Source organism: Heterocephalus glaber, unplaced genomic scaffold (assembly GCF_053883595.1).
Source record: "Heterocephalus glaber isolate CG9 unplaced genomic scaffold, H.glaber_assembly_v1.0 deba00001757, whole genome shotgun sequence".
NCBI classification, from domain to species: Eukaryota; Metazoa; Chordata; class Mammalia; order Rodentia; family Bathyergidae; genus Heterocephalus; species Heterocephalus glaber.
The window spans coordinates 4,064,348-4,076,980 of NW_028258454.1; the positions used below are offsets into that span (position 1 = coordinate 4,064,348).

A 12,633-nucleotide genomic window follows, 5' to 3' on the forward strand; every position below is an offset into this window, starting at 1 on the left:
TGGCCACTGCTTCTCTCTCCTTTCTTTCCTCCTGTTCTTGGCCACCAGAGGTCCTCCTGTGGAGCTGGCATCAGGGCACTCAGGCAGGGCACTGTGTGAAGGGAAATCACAGTGGGGAATGTGGGTAAGCAACTTGGAGTTGCTGCCAGGGTCATCACTGGTCTGGGCACCTCCACTTATGCAGAACGATAGAAGCTAGATGTTACCTGATCTTGCAAGAAGTCTTGCAAGAGTTAGGCCAGGCCAAGACTCTGGTCCATCTTCACCAGCTGTGCAAGCGCTGGCAGGGACTGACTGTGTCCCTGAAAAGTGAGCCTGTGCTGCCACTCACAGTGGACACCCTTGTGTGTCAGGCTAAGCCTCTTATGCACATTTCCTCAATCCTCATGCACCCCAGTGAAAGACAGACATCATTTCTAATGTAGAGTTGCAGAACGGGCTGCTCAGGAGAACCAGTGTTCACTTCCTTCATGGCTGCATAGCTGCCTAGCGGCACAGTGAGGATTCAAAGCCCTCTGCCGGGCTCTAAAACACAGTCAAGTGTTTACCACAGAGCTGGTAGGAGCTAAGCCTCAGGCTCCTCATTTGGACAGGGCCCTTCAGGGCCTAGCAATGTGAGTGTATGGTCTGTGCTTTTAGAAAATGTACACAAATGGAAAACAATACGAGGTTAATAGATTGTTTTCTTAGTGAGTTAGAACTATGCTGTCTTCCTTTCCTCAAACTTGCTGCAGTGTTGGGTAGAGCTGGGCATTTGGGGGACCAGCTAAGAGGAATTTGGGCTGGGGACATAACTCAGCTCGAGTTTAGTGGGATATGTTTGTGGGGCTGGCTCACAGTCTCTTCTGGAAAAGTTGTCACCAGCTGTCCCACTGGAGGAACAGCTTCCAGGAACATTCTGCTCCCGGTCCCCACTCACCTACATCCTGATGCAAATGTACAGAGCCACAGCCTGGGTTGCATGTGTGAACTTGGCTTGTGTCTTCAGCACAGGAAGTATGTGGAAAATGGAGAAGAAACAAGAAAACAAAACAAACAAGCAAACAGAAAAACCCTTAACAATCAAAATTGAATCTTTCTATTCTCTCTATGGATAATGATCATGTTGGGCAGCTAATTAATCAACTACTGTTATTTTTCTGCATTTCATTATGGCTTGTTTTATCAGCCTTTTAAAATTTGTAAATTGTGGGGATCTCTCTACATTTCAAACAGCTACTTTTGCAGTTAATTTTGTGCTTGTTGTTTATTAAAATTCCCCCCCACCCATTTCATGCTAGGGATAGACCCAGGGCCTCGAGCATGCTAGGTAAGCTTTCTACCACTGGGCCACACTCCAGCCTGTGTCCTTCTTCTTCTTCTTCTTCTTTTTTTTTAGAGAACCTTCCCTGTTCCCTGGAACTGATTCTACTTAAACTTACCCTTTTAGCCACGGTGATACTCTGCTTCCACCTCTGAAGTTCACCAAGCCTCAAAGATGACTCTGAGGTCCACAGGGGCCTGAGTTTCCAGCACTGTGGAAAGCACTGCAGGTGTCCTCCTGAGGGGGTGACAGAGGAGGAGGGGGCCCAGCAGCCTGCAGTGGGGTGGGAACTGTTCAGTGTTTACAAAGACCAAAAGAGGAATGAGGGCCACTTGTAAGTCCCTGAGCCCTTTGTAATGTACAGCCCCACCCAAACTTGAATTTGCTGATTGTATTTCCTTGGAAATCTCCTTCTAAAGGGCATCCCCAAACCCCACCCTTGAACCCAGGGCCTCACACAGGCTAGGCTAGCACTCTGCCACTGATCTGCATCCCCAGGCCATAAAAGGTGAATTTGATGAAGTCTTCTGGAGTGGGGCTGCTATGCACACGGCCTCTCCTGCCTCTGATGGCTCCTGTGTGGAGGGTGCAGAGCAGTGCTGAAGGAGGTGGCCCTGTTTGAGCCTTCTGTGTCCTCTGTGACCCCAGGCCACGCCTTTGCTCTGACCCCAGGGAGTCTGGCGGCTCCTCCTAGAACTAGTCTCTTTTCATGGGTTCCACTTCTCCACCTGGTGCCTGGACTGCAAACTACAGGAGAAGACGACTGCAGAAATTGCAGTAGTGGCAGGTGAGTTGTGCAACTGAGCTCCAGGAAGCTGCCTCCCTCTAGCTCTCTTTGCAGCCATCAGGGCCCTAGCTGGTCACTGTCCTGGTGGCAACTTCTCTGGGGCCAGGCTCACAGAAGAGGCTGCTCCCTCTGGCTCCCAGGCTGTGGTGGAAGGAGAACGACGCGGCCACCCATGCCATGATTCAAGAAAATCATCACACAGAGAACAAAGTCTCCTTTGGAATTTTAAAGGGCAGCGAGGCAGGAAGAGACAAATAGTCACAGGTCTAAGAACAGCCTGATACAGCCCTCAGAACCTGGCCAGCCAGCCCTGGCTCAGAGTTATTTGCTTCTGGCTTATGAGTATGTCTCAATCTCTCTATCTCCCCTCTGGACGGATAGCTCTCGCAAGAGTGAATATGTCCACACAGCTCACGCCACCTATCCCCCACGTGACCACAGGTACTTCCAATCATATTCTATGCAATCATGTTCTATCCAATCTATATTCTATACATGCACAGTGCACGCACACAACAAAGTAAAGCATATTTGGGATAATGTCATGGGCTGAACTGTCGAAGTCCTAAGCCCCAGGATCTCGGAATGTGTTTATGCTTGGAGACAGGATCTTTAAGACGTAATTAGTTACAGTGAGGCCATGTGGGTGGGTCCTTGGGCAAGATGACTGTGTCCTTATAAGAGAAGACCAGGACTAAGATGTACAAAAGGATGACTATGTGAGGACACTGGAGAAGATGACCTGTTGACAGGGCAAGGAGAGGGGCTGAAGAAGAGCCCAACAGCACCTGACATCTTATCTCAGAAACCTGCCCTCCCAAAGAGCGAGAAAATAAATTCCTGGTTGTTCAACTGCCATCTGTGGTAGTTGGTTATGGCAGACCTAGCAGACTATAGCAAAAAACAACAGCAATTTCACTGCACCTGACACCAAAAAGCAGGAAAAACGCAACTTCTGGCCCCATGTTACCTTGGTGTAACACACAGATCGCCAGGAGCTGCACACTGGAGACTGCAGCTAGTCAAGCGGGGCCAGGGCATGAGCCACATGATCCTTGCCTGTTTCACTTGCACCCCAGCACCCTCTGGACAGTCTTGTGCTTACCACCATTCCGGACACTGCGGGGGTTTCTAGCCTGTGTGGTCTTCTCTCCCTCCACAAAGTTGTCATCATGGAGCAGAAAAGAAAAATGAGTGACTGGTATCTTTCTTTTTTTCTTATTATTTTTCATGCTGCAGAATTAAATGTAGGGCCTTGTATAGCCTGGTAGTCATTTTTAAAGAAAATATAGAATAGGGTCTAGAATTGGAGGGGTTGGAGAATGGAGAAAAGGCTAAGACTTGCTTGGCTGAATGGGCTAGGGACATAGGGTTGCTATAGCAACAAGGAATGACCCACCTTCGGGGGAGAACCCGAAGGAAGAGAGAGCAGGTCCCAGGAGAAGGAATCCAGAGGGGAGCAAGGACACAACTGGGAGGGCATCACTCACCAACAGACTGCTCTAGACACTTGGGTCTTCTGTTAAGAAACGATACTTGGGTCTGTTCAATGCAGTCAGAAATATTCTTTTGGGAACAGCAAACATGTGGCATTGCAGTCTGTGTTTCTGCCTCTCCATGAATGCCATCAAATAAAGCACCTTTTCTCACTGTTCTCCAAAACAGCCACTGCCAACTAATTAGAATTCATATTTGAGATAGAAATCTGTTTGCTATTCTTGCTCTGGGGCAGAGGGACACAAGCATCTGCCTGGCCACAAACTCCCTCACAAACGTTCTCCTCCCTGTGGTCCTGGCTAAAAATTGGAAAGTGTTCCTGTAAAATCAAAACCACATCAGTACCGTAGACACTGGTCACATAAGCAACTCAAAGTAGCTGGCCTCAGAGAAACAGGTTTCCCTCTACCTAAGGACATAAAAATATGCTCATTTTGAAGGGTCAATTCATGTTTGGAAGAGAAGTCAATCACACAAGCAATCTTTATTTGAATATAATGGAGCAAAAATGCTCTTTTATTAATCTGACGTACATTAAATATCTCTGCAGCTGTTACATGAATGTTAGTTGTCTGGCATATAAATGTATACACACTTCCACACATGATAAATTTAAGCTGTACATGAGCCATCCCACATGGAGCATGCCCTTTCACAAGGATACACATGGCTGTCTCGGGATATTAGGAAAACACTCTTGGTCCAATATTTTGGCAATCAAAATCAGACACAGAGGAGCATACCAGAAAGATGAGTTCACAGCAGGATCAGCTGTACTTAAGATGAAAAGTCCAGAAACCTGAAAAGGAATTTACTGAGTTGCACACATGCCGCACATATATACAGTACAGTAGGGCTAGCAGGGAACACACACAGCAAGGACAGCTTACACAGCATTAAACACAGGAAAGAAAAGGACACAAAGCAATACACCCAGGCAGGAAATCCAGGACAGGATTCCTGCCAAGATCTCATCACAAAGGAGGGTGGCGTGGAGGTTTCCCGCGTGTCCTGAATGGAGCACACTTGAAACACTTCTAGGACTCTGTTTACAGTATCTAGACATTCACAAAGGACATATAGTCTGTTCAACGTGTTTCTGGCTCAGTGGGAGGATACACAACCACATTTTGGAAAGTACATATAAAGAAAGAACATTTCTCCTTTCTTTTACTGATTTAGATTTAGTGTAATAAATATGTAGCAATTGCCATGGTGGAAATGAAATCAAGCCATCATCTGTCAAGTTCTACCTAGACAGGCCTGGTGAATGTCAAAGGTGAGAAAAGGTTCCTTCCTGGATAAACTACTTGGGGCTCAGAAGGAGAGACTTTGTAACTTCCAAATAGTTTAATTCGATTTGCACAGCATAAAATAGGAGCAACACCCAAAGAAAGCAGGGATTCTCTGCCCTGTGGGTCCTATTCTGGGTGCATGTGAATACAATGCTTCTCCCACACAGATGTAAAAGGCATGTATCACCTCAAGGCATAGAAGCAGCCAAAGGTACCAAATAAGTAGAATGTGATGTGTTTTGAATAAGTATCAACTGGTACTTTCACTAATGTCTATGCTTCTTAACCAGTTCTGAAAAGTCCTGAAACTGACAGCTGGCTCTGATGAACCCGCTTGAGCCCGTCATTGCAGCCCCTTGCTGGCCCAGGGGTGGGATGACCACAGTCCCTATGAGCAGCCACCAGCTGCTTAGGACTCACTCTTGCTGCTGAGCAAGGTTGTCAGCCAAGGTTAAACCCTGTCTGAGTCGGAACGAAGGGCCTCTGTTTGCTTTCTCCTCCTCCTAGTTGTAGCCTGGTGCTAACGTGGAAGGACAGGTCGGAAGCTGGCCACCTCTATTCCCCCAGCCAAGTTGGGTCCGCTGCAGACCAGGAGAGGGAGGTGCTGCCCACCTCCCATGGGTCAGTGAGTAACAAGCACCTGGCTGGGGATGTCCCCCTCTTTCAGCAGTGCTTGAGAAGCAGGTGGAAACCTAGCCTGGAACAGGAGCTCTGTCAAATCCAGCCAGGCCATTGCTCATGCTCCCACACTCTCTCCTGATCCCCATGTTCTCTATCCTCTGTGCCTCTATGACAGGCAGAGACAGGCACACTGCTCAGTCCCCAGTGCCCTAGGAAAGTCCAGCCTTGCTTTGGTGCAGTCAAGAGGTGACAAGACCGAGGAAGGAGGAAGAAGAGTGTGATGGAAAGGAAGAGAGTGGGTATGTAGTGCTGGGGCACAGAGAGAGTTGGTGGATACAGAAAGCAAGCAGGTCCCCGACAATGGCCTTCTCCATCCTGCTCCTGCTTTTACGCTGAAGCCTCCAAATACCCTGGGACAGCGAGTGCTGTCAGAACCTGTTTTCCGGGTGGCTTATCTGCCCGAGGTGGAGAAGGGGAAGTTGCTCTAGGGTGTCTGCAAAGACAGCTTGACTCAGTCACAAATTGGGACATCAGAAACATAACACCTGGGAGGCAGGGGCCAGGGAAGCAGCAGTTGGCTGCCAAGGCTCTGGAGAGAAAACCCTAGCCTACAGCTTGGGAACATTCTCCACTTCAGACCTTGAAAAGAACCTCAGAAGAAAGGAGCATCTCTAAAAAGATGGGCCTATCTCTGCTGCTCTTTTCCTTGAATAGTGTCTTAGCACAATTTCCTAAAGACAGCATGCGTGGGGGTCTATTTTTCTCATTTTCCCTCCAACAAAGGCCAGGCAATAAAGGGGTCTTCTCTGTCAAAAGTAATCCTAATTACTGCACAGTTTTACATGCAGAAAAATGCACTTTATGAAGATGGGGTAAGGAGCTTAATAAGTAAGGCAGGAATGCACTTCCTTGCTCTTATTTAAACCCAGCAAAGGGTTAATTATCTGCACACAGCTCAGCACCTGGATACACAGCACATGGGGAGGTGCTTCATAAATATCAAGGGAATAAGCACATGAAAGTCAGCCAGCTCTCTCCCCTACCCTTCATCAGTACCTACATAGACTCAGGAGCTGAACTCTTACAACTCCAAATGCTGGGATTGCTAAGCTGGCTCTAGGTATTGTTCTAGAAAGATGGCAAAAGTTTTGGCAAAGGCTCTGTGTCTGATTGGGGACAGACTGTTGACAGGGAGAGAAGTCAATGAATGGTGCACGCAGAATGATCACTCCACTCCTCAAACAAGATGCATTGCACCCAGAGGACACTGACCATTTCCTTTCATCTACATTACACAGTTTACAAGAGAGGCATTGCTCAAAACACTGCTCAGCAGGAACAAAAACTAATAAATGTATCCTCTATAGTTCACTTCAGAGTGCCCGAATGCCTAGATTTTGTTGCAACAACACGACTGGTGTTTTTGTAGGTATAGTAATCAGACTTAGTTTGGCATAATCTGGGAATTAAAAGGAAACTCGATATGCATCCAGTATGTCTCTGAATAACAACAAGCAGTTTTCCTCCTGTGATTGTAGGTGAAGGCCCAAATCAGATGTTCCTGGCTGCATGAAACTTCTATGCATGAACAGGTAAAGTGTCTTATGAAGAAACAGATAAAGACCATTTTGAAATTAAACAGAAAAAGTTGGAGAGTATCATATTATGCTTTGGTTTCAGAGAAGAAATCACAAGATTTTCCCATGGGATGTGAGGGGAACAATTCCAAGGCTTAGAGTGTCTCTGCAGTGGCCTCCTCTTGTCCCTAAAACTTTATCAATGATGTCTCAGACTTTCCCTCTGCCACCACATTTCTTTTCCCAGCTCTCCTTGAACCCTTAAAATAATCTGAAAAACAGCCAATGAGTTCTTAGTGCAAACCTGAGCTGTGATTTGGTGAGACTTGTAAGTGAAGGTCCATTTCCCAACTGAGGTGAACTCACTGAGAAACTCTGTTTCTGATGGCCTGGGTCTACTTAAGGCCATGTTTCAAGAAAGCAATGGAATGGAGGAGCTGTGGGATTCACCCTTTGCGGTAGTGGTGTGGTTGGAGAGTCTTCCTACTGTGGGTACATCCATCAGGGTGGGTCCCTTCTCTGGTTGGGCCATGGTAACTGTCCAGCTTCTTTGAATTGATATAACGCTCAGGGCTGTGAGGAGCAGGTGGGGCAAACAATGTAAGAACTACACTCTCTGGTCTATCCCAGAAGACCTTTCCAAGCAAGTTCTTGCCCCCTTATATACTTGCTTATTTTTAAAAGTTTTCAGTGTGTAAACTGAGCCAACTTAGTGCTGGTTCATCAGAAGATAGAGAAGATGAAGTTATTTTCATGACAATCTTCTCGAACTTGGAGAACAAAGTAGTCCCAATCTTTAACTCTACCAATAGAAAAACTAAGGACCAGAGATGTTCAATCCCAGGCAAGATCTGGGGCTCCCCAGTCCCTAGTGGCAGAGCTGGCATGGGACCCATTGGTCTCGTCTCTGTGGGTCATGAGTCAGGCAGCAGGACTGGGAGCAAGTTGGTGCCTGAAGACCCAATACCTGGGGATAAGGTGGTGCAGAATACCTAATTTACAGGAGCTGTTTGTTATCCACACTGAGAAGATTCGGTGATAGTAACAGGACTCAGGACTAACAGGACTCTGAATCAATTCTAAATAGCTAAGGGGAAATTTTAGTTAGAAAAAGAGTTGGAAATACAGGAGTAAGTGAGATTGTTTGCTAGGCTTTCACCTTTACACTTTCATTTTCCTTCTACTGTAGATGAAACTACATCTACAGTTGCATGTTCAAGTGCCAGTGGCCAGTTACCCTCACACAACTGCGAGTTTCTGTTTGATCTCACAGTTGTACCCTAATCCTCAGCTACACCATGAGTAAGCCCAGCAGGCCACACCACACACCTTTGAAAGCAACAGGAGCCCTCACAGACAGTAAGGGAATGAACTGAGTGAGGGAGGCAGAGGAAAGTGTATGGAAAGTGGAAAAGGTGGTGACCAAGAAGGTTTGTGACCACACACTGTCCAGAACATTAGAAGAGATCCCTCTTGGGCCACCCAGGAGGCTCAGGTTAGATGATAAGAAGGCCAAGCATGGTCCTTCTGAGGGGGACACAAAGTGGGAGGTCTCATGAACCAGGGTCCTGCTAGCCCGGCCCAGTGTTCAGATAAAAATCTGAATGTCTGTGCCCCACAGCTTGGTAGATATTTTATGCATTTAGAATCTACAGTGGACAATAGAGAATTTTTAAAAACAAAGGATAGTCTAGTAAGCAAAGTTAACTATCATGGACAGCTAGCAAGACATGCACATTTCTGCCTTTCTTTTGCACGGTGGACAGAGAGAAGACTCATTTTCTCAGTTATTCTGCACATGACCCATTTAACTAAAAGCTCTGCTCACTCCCCATCAGGTCCTTTTGTAAAGAAGACAAATCAAGGGGAAGAGAAGCAGGGAAATGAGTCCACATGGAAACAGAATAACATACAGGGTACTTTCTTGGGTTCTCAACTGCAGTCTTTTGTTCTCCAATAATACAGCAGGAGAAAGAAGTGAGGGGTGGAGTTCTCTTTCTTTTCCTGCTTTGTTGTTATCTCTCAAGTAAGTTTTGTTTTGTTTTTGGTCCCTGGGATAGAACTCAGAACCTTGCACTTGCAAGGCAGGCGGCGGCGGAACCACTGAGCTAAATTCTGGCCCTATCTCTCAAATAAGTCATGTCCTCCAGTCTCTACTGATTTTCCTTCTTCCTTTCATCCCTGCAGATTTTGGTTTGAGTTTTCTTGATGTTCCGTTCCTGACACATACATACCTCCCCAGGGAGACACCTTCTTCCCACCACAGCCCCACTCTGGCTGCCCCCTCCACTAGCCCCATTGATTCATGGCTTATGTTAATGACAGACACTTTTCAGTGCCAGTTCAAGAAGGATCCTGAGGCGAGGAAAAGACCCTGAGGGGTCCCTAGGGAATGAGGACCTCTCTTGATGTAAAGATGAGTGGAAACAAAAGCCTGCCCCTTCCTGCAAGATCCTAGAAGAGCTAATGAGGCTCACCCTCCAACAAGACATGGAGAGTTAAAAAAGGAATCTTGTTAAATATGGGATTTATTTCCTGGCTGCAAGTCCACAAGGAGGCTTCAGATTTCAAAGATGTGTAAAAGGGATGCACTTGGGGGAGGGGCAGCTCCAGAGAGAGAAGGTTTTGTAGATGACAGCTGGCCCTGTGGGAATGTCCTGGTGACCTCTTGCTTCCCAGCCCAGGGAGTCTCCAGAGGTAAAGTGAGCAGGCAGATGGTCACCAGGAGATGCTGCCCTAGTCTGGTGGAGACTCCTCTGGAGTACAAGCCAGTTCTGGGACCAGGTGCCAGCCCAGGCGGAGCTTGGAGGGGGCATCTGCTTCCATGATGCCAGCTAGGAAGGTAAATGCCAACTTTCACCAAAGGGGATTGGGTAAGATTGTTCTTTAGAAAACAGGTACAGGAAGAGGTACCACTGTGCATTTTCATGTGGTTTTAGGTGTGAATTTCTTCCAAATTTGCAGTTTATTACAATTTAGATATCCACTGTAATCTCTAGACTACAGAAATTGGTCTGAATAGCAAAATCAGGTAGGCAGATGTTTTTATTTTTTGGTGATACAGGGGAATGAACCCAGGGTCATTGCACTGAGGCAACTAAGTCACTCAGTTGCCCAGGCTGGGTGCTGTCTAACTTGTGATCCTCCTGCCTCAGCTGCCCAGAGGGCTGGGATTACAGACCTGAGCCACCATGCCTGGCTCATGCCTGGTTTTTAAGAAGTGACTCTCCTCTAAATCTGTCTGGCAAGTATCCACCACAGTCTGAGATGTGGGTGAGGGCAGGGTAAATGGAGGCAAACTGACTTTGAAACAGTGTGATCCACATACATGCCACAATCACCAACACTGGTATAATGCTTTCACCTCAGACTTTTTAGAAGTTTAATTGGACTTTCTGTCTGCTTCTGCTCACTCTGGTTTTTGGTGGTAACTGCTTGAGCCTTTGTTTTTCTTGTGGACACAGCTACCTTAATTGTCTGCCCGAAAGAGCCCCACCCAAGCCTGTGTGTACCACATGGTTTTCTTTGAAAGGCCCTGCTGTAACAGCAAAAATTGCTGGGTGTCCTTTTCTAAGTAAACAGGAAATAGTACTCTGTTTGAAAAAAAAAAAAGAAAAGAATCCCTCTCCTCAGCAAAACTGTAATAATATGGCAATGTATATTTCCTGCTAATGTTGCCTTCGGAGCAGGATCTATTTCTTACAACAACAGGCTTTTGCTTAGTGTCTGAACCTTCAGCGAGCAGCATCCCAGGGAGGCCTGGCCAACTAGGACATTTTAGCAGTTCTTCCCCTGATATTTTGGGAGGCAGCAGTGTCACAGTCAGGAAAGATGAACAATGCACGAAAAATAAACCGGTCCAAAACCACATGGAAGGGGAAGATGATACACATCTACATTTTAAGTCACAGTAACAGGTTGTGTTCTGATATTTGACCATTTTCCTAGATCTGAAAAACCCAAAGCCTTGAGTGCATCCAGAGACTCGACTCAGGGCAGGAGAAGGAAGAGCACAGAGCATGGCTTTTGTTTCCATCACATCAGGACCTGGGTTCGTGTGTCGGGCAGACGCAGCCCCACGAGTCCTCCGCACACGAGCACAGTCGAAGCCAGCAGGATGGGGATGGCTTTGGTGATGCTCACCAGGGAGCCGAATATTAGGTTGCCCAGAACGGCCGCTGCTTTACAGAGGGCATTCAGGAAGCCGAAGCCTGTGGCCCTGAGGAGGAAGAAACAGCGACAAGGATGAGAGAATGACTTCAGGACTCCAGTTCAGACACACTCATCCTGTACAGGAATTTTCAGTGGTCTTAAGCAGACTCTGTTATGGGAAAGAATTAAATGCTTGTTAGCGAATCTGGGCCAGGAAGCCCAGTTGTTGGCATTATTTGTTCCTGCTGCTTTCTGTGGGCTTTCCTAGCCCCTCTTTTGATTTTTATTCTGACCATAGGCTCCAATTCATCATGAACAGCAAGGGAATGGGGATTTCAGAGCATAAGAGAAGTTTCTTCTCTCTTGGCCTAATGGTAAAGAAAGAAAGTCTCTTATATCAAAATTAATCTTACTCGCCCAAACCTTGTGCTCAGGAGAAAAGCAGGCATGGGGCAGGGTTCATTAGAGAGAGGCATCTGTCTCACCCTGGGTCAGGGTGGGAGAAAGTGGATCACTGCCTCTGATCCTAGGCAAGGGGGGCCGGGGGAGATCAGTAGATGCTGGCACAAGTGACTCATCTTTGGGGGGTGTAGCTTAGTTGGTAGAAGATGCCTGGCCTGTGCTGACCAGGGTGGCTGTCAGTGAGCTTCTAGAAGGAATTAGGTTGTAGGCCTAGAGATATTGCTTGCTGTCTTGGTTGTCTTTTCTGCATTCAAGACATGTAGGTTTGTGTGTGCAGGGGATTGAACCTAGAGCCTTATGCACGCTAAGCATGTGCTCTACCACAGATTACAAGCTCAGCCCCCACATCCCATTTTTTGACATTCTTTGGAAAGGATAAAATTTTTTATTTTGAGTTGTTTTAGGGGCAGGGTGTAGGGCAATGCAAGTCCTGAGGATTGAACCCAGGATCTTGTGTATACTAGGCATAGTACCCTACCACTGACCCACCCAGGCCAGTTACCTTTAGCACACATGTACAGAGTGATTCTACTGTGGTCTTCTAGGCAAGAGACTAAATTTTTGCTCATACATTTCACCTGACATAATAAGAATATAAATTTCCTTCTGAATTCATGCTAGTTCACTCCTTTTTTGCTTTCCTTGGTTATCTGTGAGTATTAAAGTTACATTAAATGCAGGGCTAGTTTTGGATAGCTTCTTTTTTTTACCACAAAGGGAAATGCATCTTACGTACTTCAGAATTAAGCATTTAGCACACACCTTTCTTTGATCTGTATATTTGTGTGGGTTTTCCTTTGGCAAGTTCTACAACTACTCATCACTACTAGTCCTGTTTCCGGTGCTATTTTCTATAATATGTGGACTCTCTCAACCTCAGGTTTATGTGGTTATTATCCAATCAGCCCTTTCCACACCACTGGGGAGGAATCCACCCTC

At 46.6% G+C, this 12,633-nt stretch overlaps 1 protein-coding gene across 6 annotated transcripts in view; it reads right to left on the minus strand.

The window, feature by feature from the left end:
• Positions 1–4,212: 4,212 nt before the first annotated feature.
• The window catches only part of Sv2c (synaptic vesicle glycoprotein 2C), a 225,263-nt gene continuing 216,842 nt past the window's right edge, over positions 4,213–12,633 (minus strand). For 5 of the 6 annotated variants that reach the window (XM_004870165.4, XM_087201193.1, XM_021248564.2 and 2 more), the window contains one exon: positions 8,769–11,299. In XM_004870165.4, coding sequence (XP_004870222.1) covers positions 11,116–11,299 — 184 coding nt within the window. In that variant the 3' untranslated portion in view covers positions 8,769–11,115. Of the gene's footprint in view, positions 4,387–8,768; positions 11,300–12,633 lie in introns of those variants that run through there. The other variant, XM_087201195.1, reaches the window with a different exon arrangement.